Source organism: Beta vulgaris, chromosome 1 (genome assembly GCF_026745355.1).
Source record: "Beta vulgaris subsp. vulgaris cultivar EL10 chromosome 1, EL10.2, whole genome shotgun sequence".
Lineage (NCBI taxonomy): Eukaryota > Viridiplantae > Streptophyta > Magnoliopsida > Caryophyllales > Amaranthaceae > Beta > Beta vulgaris.
This window is the reverse complement of record NC_079202.1, coordinates 60,079,495-60,093,347: the sequence shown is the minus strand read 5'-3', so window position 1 is coordinate 60,093,347 and position 13,853 is coordinate 60,079,495. Positions and strand designations below refer to the sequence as shown.

General features: G+C 31.5%; 1 protein-coding gene across 1 annotated transcript; it reads right to left on the bottom strand.

Moving 5' to 3' along the window:
- Positions 1-3,922: 3,922 nt before the first annotated feature.
- On the bottom strand, positions 3,923-5,952 carry LOC104886867 (delta(8)-fatty-acid desaturase). The gene has a single exon (XM_010671397.4). It carries the CDS (start codon positions 5,520-5,522, stop codon positions 4,170-4,172), a length of 1,353 nt encoding a protein of 450 aa, XP_010669699.1. The 5' UTR covers positions 5,523-5,952; the 3' UTR covers positions 3,923-4,169.
- Positions 5,953-13,853: the final 7,901 nt, after the last annotated feature.

Genomic DNA, 13,853 nt, shown 5'->3' with positions numbered 1-13,853 from the left:
TTTTATGGTAACAATGAAGCTAGCTCAGTCTTATGGTTACGAAATACTAGTAGCTCATTGGCTATTACTTGGTAAATCAAATTGTTTTTTGTTTTTTTTTTTTGGGGGGGGGGGGAGGGGAGGCGGGGTGCTAGTAATTGTTTATTTAAGCTGTGGTGCTGTGTTGGATTAAAAAAACTGGACTGGATTCGGTGCACACTAACTTCTAGTGTGCACCGGGTTGGTAAGATATTAATTTAATATAGTGAGCTCTACAAAAATATAGTGAATTTATATACAATATAGTATATTATATTAACTAAAAACATAATGTGAAATTATATGCAATATAATGGGGAAATTATTTAAAATATTTTGACATAAAGGAAGATCTAAGTTGTGTAGTATATATCATGTACGTGTTCTAACATATGGAATGATTTAGTTTCTACCTAATATATTGAGTGTATGAATGATATAGTGAGTTTCTGTATGATATAGTGTCTCAATAATGAGTTTCTATATGATATAGTGAGTGTGTCTAAATAATATAGTGAATTTCTACATGATATAGTGTGTGTCTAAATGATATAATGGGTTTCCGCATTACGTAGTGGATTATTAAGTAATGATACGTTATTTTGCTTGGTGCACACTAATATTAACGTGAACCAGGTCCACATAAGTCAGATTGGTGTTCGATTATGTGAAACTCGCTCATCTGGAGAATTGCCATTAAGGGATATTTATACGGTCACAAATAATCAGTCTTAATTATATAGAAAACTAGACATATTAAGAGATAATATCTACACAAAATATATCATAAAAGTATGAGGTAAATAATTTAAATATATACTCTATCACAAATCTTTTCAAATATAGTATTATTTATAGACTAATCAAAGTTTTGCTTTCCAAATCTTTTGCCCCTACGTGAGAAGGCATGGAATACAACTGTGAAATGTGATGTAAATCATGTAATGATACAATATTACAATCACACGGTTGTCAAACAGAATCATACGTTATCAATCTGATGAACAAATGGACCAATGCTTGGGCCAAGTATATCAAAACAATTCATGAACTGAATTGTGATGACCAGAAAACCCAGCATAACAGGTGGGGTGTGAAAGTTATTCATCTAATCCAATCCGATTAGTAATTTGAATCGGATTTGGATTGAAATTTTTTGAAGAAAATGGATTTTCGGATCGGATTGAATTGAAGGTAATTGAATCCGAAAATCCAATATAACTAGATAGTAATATGTCTTATATTATGTATCACGATTGGACTTAAGTGCTTAACTGAATTTTTTTTATTAAAAAAACCTAGTCCATACCCCAATAGGCGTAACACTTCAACTCTTATCCTTATCCTGAGAGTATTATTGATATAGTGCAACATCATCATTTAAAAATATACTCTTTTCCTTTGTTATAGTGAACCTTTGGCTTCACTACTATACACCTGGTTTTGTGTCATAGTATTAAGCTTCCAGCTCGAAAGCAATATCATTCCAAGATTTCAAATGCCAAAAAAAACAAGAATACCTTCAAATTAATGGTCAAAGTTCAATTTTAGAAATTTGAATTATTCATATAATTCTAACTTTTTTTTTCTATAGCCACTAAAATATCTAGATACTTATTCATGCTTCTGAAGATAAAGAATTTTTCCACACAAATAAAGGCATGTGAATATGTGATGTGAGGTGTGAATTGGGAAGCTATAATGAGACTTTAATAAAAGGAGTGGGATTTCATGACTTATTTGAAATTTTTTAGCGCTGTGCACATGTACTTCTATGTCTTTGATGCTTTCTTTAACTTAATTTTTTTAATCAACGAAGTATTTTATAATTAGTTAATGCTTGTTTTTTCCATTTTTAGCTTCTTATATACAACTCTTAGGGCCGCATTTAGCTTTTTCCTTATAAATATTAAAAAACCTGTGTAGAAAACCCAAGAATAATAACTGAAATGCATTGCAACAAAAATATCTTGGAACTTGGAAGATTTCCTGTGTGCCTCTGAACACAGTTTTACTGATTTTCTTTCTTTTGCTTTATTAACATATTATTTGAAATCTCAATAGTACTTAACGGTAATCTGTGTCATCATTTCAAGAATGAAAGCGTGTCACCAATTCAAGTACTTCATCCGTTTCGTTTTAAATGCAATAAAGGGCTATTATTTGTAAGATATAAAATATTCATTTGTTGCGTTTAAAACGAAACGGGAGAAGTATGAAATTTGACAATCCTTCCCAACAAGATTAGAGTAGTAGTTAGTACAATATCATGCTATATAGTACTACCTCCGTTCTCTTTTAGTTGCAACGTTTGACAAATTGCACTATTCATGTTCTCTTATTTGACCACATTTATTGATGTATATGTTAAACAAAATATAGTCATGTGGGGTCTTGTTTGATTCGTTTCGATGTAAGCTTTCATAATATCAAATTTTTATAATTTTTACTTACATACAATTAGAGATAAAACGATTTGAAATTGTACATTGACAAGCGTGAAAGTCAAAATGTTGCAACTAAATAATAACAGAGGTAGTATATACCATTTGATAAAGACTTAAGATGAAAGACGGCTAAGAAGCTTGTGTAAAACACATTTTCCCTCCTTCTCCTTGGTCCAAAGCACGGCGAGTCGGCGAGGGATCCAATCTAGCAAATGGACATTGAAATCATGTTCTACATGCTAAGCCCTTCGAATTTTCGTCGTTAATAACCTAGTTCCATGCATCAAATTAGCCGCAGCAACAGTTACTGTTTCGTCTTTAAATCTTGCTTAATTGAAAAACCAAAATTCATATGCAAATTGTAGGTAAATTACCTACAATTTGAAGAAATTAGCACTTCAGAGTGGCACACAGTTTTGTTGAGGCTATCCATCCATGATAGCTGAAAGGTGTGGTTATTAATCCAGCACTCCAGCAGCATGTGGCTGTTGATAATTTCCTAATATAGGCTGTAAATGTGTGCTGTTAAAAGTCCTATTCCAATATCAAGTGATATGTTACCGTATCTTTTGTGTGGTTCTAGTGGTTTGACGTGAGAAGCCAAGAAAGTACGCATAGAGCTGGCAATTACTAACCCAACTCAATAACCCGACCTAAAAATTGAAGTTACTGTATACCTTCATCTCGACAAGCGTCCATTCCGACCCTTTTTCGTTCCCACAAATACCTTCCTAATTTTCCGGTGTGTCGTTCCACTGTCACAAATTATGTCTACCAGCCCTAGCTAAAAGTCTCCATCTAGCTACTAACTATGCTTATCATAACAGATATGTCTATTACACCTTATTAAAAGTCACTATCAAACTACTAATTAAGCTTAATATAACAACAAAATATATCTATCATTTCTTGCTAAAAGTCTTCGTCAGCTACTAATTAGGCTAATACTTATACCAGCAAGTTTTGCTTGATTTTCTAAAACACCCTTTTTTACTTGCTTACTTCATTACATGTCTCAATTCATGCCTTTTTTTTGGTTTATTTGATGTATATCCAGGACAGGAACAAGATTAAACATATATGGAATACACACTTCACGTCGACATGAACATGATGCTAGCCCAGAGCCAGCTGACAGATGGGACCGAAAGGGAACAACGCGTTCGGGTGTCAAACCGATGCGCCGCTAAAGCTCCTGAGCTAGACATCAGGAATGTATGCAGCATAATTGCATAAATCAGACAGAGAGTCTGATTTGTGGATAAGAGCTATACAATCCAGTTTCTCACTGAATGAAGCTTACCTCCGATTTTCGATGCTCAAGTGTAAGAAAGTAATTTCTCATTTTTCATAATCATACAAGCAAAGGGAAAATAAATGGACTCTGCCGCACCCAAAAAAGGGGAAGACACATCCTACATACTAGTATCGATCGTAAACAGCATTACGATTATAAGTTATAATAACTAATAATGTTTTCATTCTCATAAAGGAAAATAGATAATAGATACATATATATGAAGTGAGATTCCTAAAAGAAGTGGATCATGGGAGCTGCAACAGCAGATAAAATGAACAAATCCTCTACTCGAATGTCTTAGAGATCAAACAACCATGAAGACATAGCATAATAGAAAACAAAACTTGTATGGGAATGGCATCAAGCCATCAACCATGGGTTTTGACATCAGGTGGTTAATGGAATCAACCATGGGTGTTGACAGCTTCCCATAGCAAATTCTTAGGAACGGGATTGGTTAGATCACGAGCTTGAAGAGCCGCATCCCTGAGGGTCTTGAGAGTCGAAATGTTAGCCTCCCAGAAAGTGAGACTCCTGTAAGGCATATTGTGCTTCTTGCATAAATCCTTAACCACAGGGGAAACCTTCCTGAGATTACAACGAGGTAAACGAGGGAACAAATGATGTTCGAGCTGGAACTGCAGCCCGCCAAACAACCAATCCATATAAGATGCAACATTAATGTCAATCGATCCAAAGGTTTGTTTCTCGACCCAATCGTTCCCCTTAGGCTGACCAACATAAACATCCGCAGAGAAATGGTTCAAGGTAAATTGGATGTGTTGGAACGCAGTAACCACGAAACTTGAAAGCACAAACAATATCCTCTCTTCCCAAGTAGGCAGGCAAGAAACAAGGAGTGGATACCAAGTCCAAAACACCATGATCCCCATTATGTTAAGACCCCTATTGATGATCTTCCTGTTAGGGTTGAGCAACAGCAAAAATGTTTGCACATACAGATTAATCCTAGCAACAACCATCACAGGATAATATGTCATATGTTGGTAGCTCACAAGAAACCTTGCAACAGGATCAAAATCCATCTTCCTTCCATAGAAAACTGATGTCATATTGTGGAAGAACTTTGTCGAAACGGCGAAAACAGGTATGTGTTGCAGATCTGGGTCATTATCTAGGCTATTACACAGAATGTGGTGGGCATTGTGAGTCCATTTCCACCAAGCCATACTAATTCCAGTCAAACAATTACCAGTAAGAATCTGAGCAACCTTATTATAACCAGGTGTTGCCATAATCTGATAATGTCCAGAATCATGACCTAAATAAGCACTCTGAATCCAAGCCATACCCAACAATGCACCACAACACAGATGCACTAACATACTATCAGAGTAAAGTACACCCAAAACACACAATGTAAACATAATGAATATAGATATAAAGATGTAAATAACACCATGACCTTTCTTTTCAAATAAACCCATTTTAGATAAATCATTATGAAGTCTTCTGTAATCTTTTGACATCTCAGAAACTTGATAATCCTTCAAATAATACCCATTAAAGAATTTATCAAGAAGATGCCATGTAGTACCTGGGTGATATGCTATGAATGCATCTGTAACATCATTCCCTGCAAGTGCTAGGAGTGGAATGTCTCCACCTGGGTGTTCTTTTGACCAATTTGTAACATCATATATTTTTCCTTGAATTGAAATCCATAGATCTTCTGGTTTGTTGTGAACCTTCAATTCTTCAGATGTGATGTATTTTTTTGTGGGTTTTTCTGCCATTGTTAAAATCAAACAAAAACAATGCAAGATGAAATCTTTATCACTTTTTACCCAAAAAAATCACAGATTTATTTGAAACTTAAGTTACCCAACAACAAAAAAAAGGACTTTTGAGTTTTGGGTTAATGAGAAATCAAATCAACCAAAACAAAGCAACCCCATTGGTTGGGTTTGATTTAGTTTTGATTAGATTTGAAATCTTTTTTTTTTTTTGTGGGTGAAACTAATCAAAGAAAAGCAATTTCTGGGATTGAAAAATCTGATTATTTTTTTTTTTTTGGTGGAAGAGCGAAGTAGACGGCAAAGCAGAAGAAAGGTTAGTGTAAGGCTAAGAGCATAAGTATATACCCTTTATAAAAAGGAATTATGGAAGTTTTCAGAATTTTAAGGGGAAAAGGAAATATAGATATGTTAGGAATATAATGATAATAATTGATGTGCTGTATGCCTGTATATAGTTTATTTTATAATATTTTTATTAAATTTTTTAAAATATAACAGATGTGGGAGAATAATTTGCCAAATCTCGTTGCAAATAGAAAAAAAAAGGAAATTGCTACATCCAAGCAAATCGATGAGTCATGTAATCACGACCATAGGAAATGGACAGGGATTATGGACACTGTTTGGACGTTTGGAAAGTCGTTTTGAAAAGGTGTGGACTCAGTATCACGTTTGTGTTGATATTTTATAAGGGGCACTTTCCTAAACCAACTGGGATTCTATGTCCTAACTCCCTATATTATTATTATTTCGAAAAAAAGTATTATTGTTACAAGTGTAGAAAAGCAAAACGTCTTAAGTGGATTGAATTCACAATAATCTATCGTGCATTTAAGTTCTAGAACTAACTATATTATATGAACTGACTATATTATAAAGAAATCGAATATATTATATGAAAACTAATTATATTACAAAATTGACCATATCATACAAAAACTAACTATATAAAATTTGATTATATCATACAAAAACAAACGAAAATTGACTATCATATAGTTTTCGATTCACAATAAGTTATTGTGAACCCTGTCCATTCATTTTTTTTAATGAAAGTATTTGTCTTCTAAAATAACCAGGTAATAGTTAGCCAAGAGTCACACATATAGTAACTAAATCACAATGATTCAGTTCAATAAAAAGAAAAAACAATGGTTCAGAGAATGTCAATTACTTATCTCATCCTATAATAAGGATTCACAAATATAGTAACTACTTGTAACAAATATTGAGTTCAAAACTTCAATTTTGTTTACAAGATAAAACCTATTCTCAATTTTTGACGTGGTTTTTGAGATGCATAAGGGTTGTTCTTTTATTTTACTCTAACCTCCCGTTTTCATTAACTGCAATTAGGGGTGTACACTAGTCCAGGACCGGATCGGGCAGGAATCGGCTGGACCGGTTGACCGGATCTGCCTTTTTCTTGGATCGAGACCGGATTGGAAAAATTTTGATCCGGTCAGAATTTTTCCTGTCCGGTCTCGGACCGGAATCAATATTTTTAAAATTTTTTAATTTTATTTTATTTAAATATATTTATAAATTAGATATATAGTAAAAATTAATATTTTTAATAACAATAATCCTAAAGTAATAAATAGTAGGTTTTAAATTTCTACCTTTTTTAACATATAAGCTTTTTTTACTAAAATAATAGAAATTTGTGGGTTTGGATCGAACTGGACCGGAAACCCGAATTTGGGATTTTTTGTGGACCGAGGACCGGACCATAATCTCCGTTCCGGTCCAAATTTCGGTCCAAACCGGCTTATGCATACCGCTAACTGCAACACCACCCATATGCTTCTCAAAAATCACACCGAAAATTGAAAATAAGTTTCATCGTCTTACAAAAAAAAATTAAGTCTATGGTTTTTTACTTTTGCAAAGAATCTTTAAATTTTAAAAGGTTTTTTTTATATAAAAAAAATTGAACTTTTAAAAGGTTTTTCAGGCAAATTTTCCAACTTTAATCTTATACTACATCTGTTATATTCGGTTGCAATACTTACTATTTTGGACAATCTTTGTTTCTATCTTTCTTCTCATTACATGGGTCCTTTTTCTTTATCTCTTTCTATCTATCTCCTCACTTTAATTCATGTTCATCCCCCTTTGTGACTAAATCTGAACAAGGAAATTTATGAACCATAAATGATATATGATGATAAATTTATATACATTTTTTTCAAAATCTTTTCTTCACTTCTCCAACATATTAAAATCTCCTATTCATGAACAATCTAGTTTTTTTTTTTTTAATTTTGTTGGTAAGGATTAAGGCTATGTTTTGTTTAATTTATTTAACTCATTTTTTTTTAAAAAAATCAGTTTAATTAAGATAAGTTTAGGTAAGATATAATAAGTTGAATAAAACGAATTAAAATAAAATAGGATAAGATAAGTTCAAATAAGATGATAGAGAAGACAAGTTCAGATAAGATAAGTTCAAATAAAATAAGATAAGATAATATAATTTGAGATAATGTTAAATAATTTCAACTTAAGACAGAATCAGTTAAATCAAATAAAGCCTAAAGACTGAAAAGGGTATAACCTTTAAGAACCTATAAAATATCCTGTAAAAAAAAACCCCAAAATATAAAAATATAAGATATTTTGAAATGCTAAAAAGTCGGTAGCTATTTCAATTGACAGCACAATTTGCTTCTCGAATTATATATTTAGTCTTTAATTTAATGTTGAAATTTCGCATAAATTGGGAGATATTTTGAATGTTGTTGGTAAGCTTCCAGAAAGGACCCAATTTCAAATGACTATAGTTGATCGCAAGCATGAAGCATCCCCTTCAGTCTTCACCATGCATCTGATTCTGATGTAAAGAAACAGTCTTTTCTATTATGATATGCTAGGATGTAGCCATGCATGTAGGAAGCTTATAAGGTCTTAGTAAAGTTGATAAAATTACAAAGATATTTTTAAATTTGTCAAGACATGCATGATAATTGACACTAGCGTGTTCCACGAAAGAGGTGGTAATCGTGTATGATAAATGCTTTGGAGGAACCTTCCTTCGCTCTTGATGGTTTGATAGCAAAACAAATCAAATCAAAACAAAAACAAATTAACTTTTACGATTTAACCCATGTAAATATTTGGCAGAATGAACTGTAATTAAATTATTATCTTGTGAGATGAAACATTGCCATACATAAAGCACTTCCAAATTGCCATGTTATCTTGTGAGATGAAACATTGCCATACATATTATTTTGTGAGTAGTTTTTAAGCTCGAGCTATGCTCCGAGTACATAGTGAAAATTTTCATTTATTAATATTTCACTATAAAATGATGATACTAAATATGACTTAGTGTAGTGGTTGAGACATTAATAGATGAGCTTGTAGTCATGGAATTAAATCTCATGCAATGTATATTCTAAGTTTTTTTTTTATTGTATGTGTATTACATGGATTAATAAAATCTAATGGAGAGCTAGCGCCACGTGACACCGATCCTTGTTTAGGAACGCCTTTTAATATATTAGTATAGATTGTGATCCCTCATCTAAGTAAAGTTATGTTGGAATATAAAACTTAGTATTTCTAGATGGCATTAGTATGAGATTGAAGGGGTCAAATGCAAAAACTGTGAGTTATTTGGTTAAACAAAGTAATTCATTCTAAAATCATAATTATTTCAAATAAATATTTATTTATTTTATTTTATGTCATTCCATTTATTCCATACTAATTTAAAGATGGATTATTAAAATTCAATTTTCCTTTGATTTATTCTAAAATCATCAACAAAATGTTATGTTTCGAAATGATAAAACGACAGTAGAATAACCTTTAAAAATAAAGCAAATAAAGATGGCTAAAAACTTGCACATTGTAACGTAAAAAAGAGTAAAGAATAATATCCAATCTCAATATGTTATTTGTTTGTACTTTTGTAAATATTGGTGTATATAATAAAATTATGACTATACATCATCAAACATGAGTTGATCTTTCAACAAATTTCATTGCCACTCATATATGACCATTGAAACGATTCCGTTAGGCCGTTAACACAAAGTAAAATCGATATATCATATATAGAGGTGGACAAGTGACTAAACTAATTCATGCATGTGTTTTGTTTCTAGAATTCTAGATGAAAAGTATCCCCTAAATTTAAACCAATACAAATTAAAGAGGCTATTCTTTAGCAATATTTTTGGAAGACATTCAAATTTCAAATTATTGGGCAGGTAAACAATATTCTAATTTAATGCCTTACTACGACTTAAGTATATATATGTGGAAATAGTCTTATATTGAGACTTATGTCGAACTTGGCCAGGCAGGTAAGAACATTCAAATTTGGAATTTGAAAGGGATTGTTTTGTTTTCTTTTCTTTTTCACAAATGATGGAACTTAACACTTAAGTATATGTAAAACGTTCTCTTAGTCAGTAAGTCACTAGGCAAGATGACATGAGACAAATCAATGAATCATATATTGAAATGAAGTCGTTGGATACTTTTCATGGTCGTTAATAACGGTTTGATACATTCTTCTAAACTCTGATAATCTGATATAGAGATTAGAGATATTTCGTTCCGTACGTAGTTAGTGTTAGTCTGTCACATTTTGACGTAATAATCGAGCTAAATGAATTCATGATCGACGAGGTGTCCACGTACTCGATTGGACCGATTACTATTTTCTCCTTTGATATATATTCTAAATTTTAAGTAGATTCTAAAGTGTATTACGTTTACCATCTACAAGTAATATGGTGTATACTTGTAGTATGTTAAGAAATTATTCCATTTTAACACCAAGATAAGAGATATAATACTACCTCCGTTCTTTTTTAGTTGCAACATTTGACAAATTGTACTATTCATGTCCTCTTATTTGACCACATTTATTGATTTATATGGTAAAACAAAATATAGTCTTGTGGGGTCTTGTTTGATTCGTTTCGATGTAAGCTTTCATAATATCAAATTTTTATAATTTTTACTTACATACAATTAGAGATAAAACGATTTGAAATTGTACATTGGCAAGCGTGAAAGTCAAAACGTTGCAACTAAATAAAAACAGAGGTAGTATATAAAAAGTTATAAAGCCGCCCTCTTTTTTCTTTTTTTTTCTCTCAAATCCTAGCTTCCCCTATCTTTTTTCACCAATTAGGAGCTGTCAAGGATGATTTCATCTATAGTAAGCCCCTATTTTTTTCCTTTTATTTTCAGTTTTTAGTTCATTTATTTCTTGTTTTGTTTATTAATAAAATAGTCTCTCAAACCCTATTATGGGGTTTTTTAGTTTCTGTTGTGGAGATCTCCTTCTCCCCTGTGGGAGTTGTGAATATGGTTTTTTTGTCTTCAGGTAGGAGAAATTGCTCTCATTGTTTGAAGTTCGACACTAAACATGAAAGTATTGGAATCTCGTATGCGGTCAACATGACTCGATCAAAAATGTTCTTCCCAAACTATGTCATAATCATAGACTTTCTCATCAATAGCTGCTTGATTCAGCAAATACAAGGGGGTTGCGCTGTATTGCTCGATCTGGCTAATTGTAGTTTCTTGGAAGATGAATTTGATGTAACCTTGTTTGATTGGATTTTGTTTTTCTTTAATACCTATTGTAGATGTCGTTTTACCTTCAATTAATGAAATTTCTCGTTCAAAATATATATATATATATATATATAAAGCTATAAATGAAAAAAAAAATATAAAATGAACAAAAACATAAGTGAACAATTTCGTAAAATAAGCAAAAAGTGTAGTTCTCACATATTTTACTGTAATTTTTTTACGCTTAATCACGAGAGAAGAGTGTTATTTGTTGCGATGGGGTGCATGCATGAGCAGAGATTTTGTCTCCCTAAATAAAAACATTTGTAATCGTTGTGAGGCTTGGAATAAGTTATACTTCCTCCGTTTCTTTTTACTCGCTACACTTCTCATTTCACGGGCTCCTAGGCAATTTTTGGAGAAGAAAGAGGTAGAGAGTAAGAAGAAAAGGAACCCATGTGGGAGGAGAGAGATAGAGAGAATTTATTGCCCAAAAAAGAAGTGTAGCAAGTAATGTGAAACTTCCCATAACGGAAAGTGTAGCGAGTAAAGAGAAACGGAGGAAGTAGCTATCAACTCCAGTATGGCCTGATTTTTGTGCGGGATTGGGCAGAATTTTTTGGCCGCGATCGATTTTTCATTTTTTTTTGCTTTGGCGAGCTAAAATAACCTTTTAGTTTATTTTTTGGGCCAATTCGATTTTGACCCGAAAAATCCGCTTATTTTGGTCCAACCCGGCCCAGCCGATCCGGCCTATACCTGGCCCATGATCACCTCTAAAATAAGTATGGGTTAGATGACATTATTCTTGAATTTGATAGTCAAGGTAATTCTGCACCTTTCCAAGCCGTCTTTTTGCTTCTCGCACTTGAATTATAGGTGAATATTTTTTGTTACCAATTCCTTGTACTTTTGGTATATTTTCTCATGGTAAAAACTAAAAAGGATGAAAATAGTGAAATACGGTTGCTCACCCCAATCTGATATAACTAGCATTTTTTGCACGCGATGTGTGCTTGGATTTTTTTCAAAATAGAAACTCGATTTTTTCGATGTATGTAAAAGTCAAAATTTGAACATTAGACATACAAAGTATAATTGTTTTTATTTACAAAATTTAATTGGTTTAGTCTCTGTCACTTAAGTCTCTCTCCAGTCTTTTTTTTTTTTTTTTTTCTTTTTAAGGTCAAAATTCTATGAACAAAATAGAAATTTTATTGAATTTATCTCTGATTTCTAATATTATAATTTTTTTAGTTGATTTTGAATTAAGTACACTACTTCATATATTATGAAGAAAGTGGACACTTGGATTTCAAGTCAAATTTTTGTGAGTATGTATTGACGTTGTAGTGTATTGGTTGTAGTTTGTAAGTTAATCTTTTGGTTTTTTTAAAGTTTCATCATTTGAGTGATTTGTGTAATGTAAATTATACAATTCTATGATTTTAGTTGACTTGTGAGTGATTGTTATAATTTTATTTCCAGTATTTTTATTTGAATCTCCCTTTGGTTTGTAAGTGGATTTGTAATTTAGAAAAGAAAAGAGATAAAATAGTCTCTTTATTCGGGGACACCGTAGCTCCCCCTTCCCTTATATAATAGAGATATGTTGTACTTTAATTCTTGAACGATATTTTACATAAACCTTTTTACCTTGATAATTAATCGCTATAATATAATTGAAAGAGATATGTCCAAATATACGTAAGAGTTTCATTATATATTGGAAACACTATGAAAAAGTAAATAATTTTTTTTCCTCGTCTAACTTCTAAATTATAATTTCACTATAAATACACCTCAGTTTTTTTTCCTTGTCTAACTTTTAAATTTTGTTTGCACACACATTGATATTTAAAAATTTCCATCATTTCAAATTTGGTCCTTTTCTAAATTTTAACACTTTTACCTTCAATTATATTTGAAATGAGATTTTGATTTTTTTCATACACAATTTGATATTGGAATTTTTTTTTTAGAAAAACAAAAATCGTTACTTTTTGCAAATTAATTTAGTTTTTTTTTCTGAAAATGGATTTTTGCAAAAAATTGTTTGCAAAAAGTTTGATATTGTTTTGTTTTTCGAAATTTATTTCTGAACATGGATTTTTTGCAAAAGTTTTGGGCAAAAATTTAAATATTGGAATTTTTTTTTAGAAAAAACTAAATTAGTTTTATATGAAAATGAATTAAATTTAAGTCTGATTGTATAAAAGCCCTTTTGAACTCATTGTTGTCATCTCCATTTTTTTAACTACATAACAGTCAACTAATTTCCTATTATTTATTTCAACTAATGTGAAATAATTTGGAAGTTCGCAAATTATGCCGATGGATGAATGTGTGATATCACCGTCAAAATCTTATGTTTTTCTCAAATTTGTGTTTATAGGTAACCTTTGTGAGTATTTGTAAGTAAATTTTTGTAGTAAATGTTTTTTTTATGTATTGATGTTCTAGATTATTAGTTTTACTTTGTATGTTAATTTTAAGTTTTAATAAAGTTTTTTGATTATTTGAATGATTTGCAACATGATTTTCTTAATTGTATGAGTGATTTGTAAAGTTTCTTCTTTTAAGTGATTTGTGAGTGAGTGTTGTAAGTTAATTTTCGGTAGTTTTTTTTGAGTCTCGATTTTAATTTTGAGATTCCTTTTGTAATTTAGAAAGGGAAGGGGGCAAAATAGTCGGTTCAAAAGAGGACACCATAGCTCCCCCTTCCCTTATATAATAAAGATTTGGAGTAGGTTGAACAATGATGTGAGAATCATTGCCCTC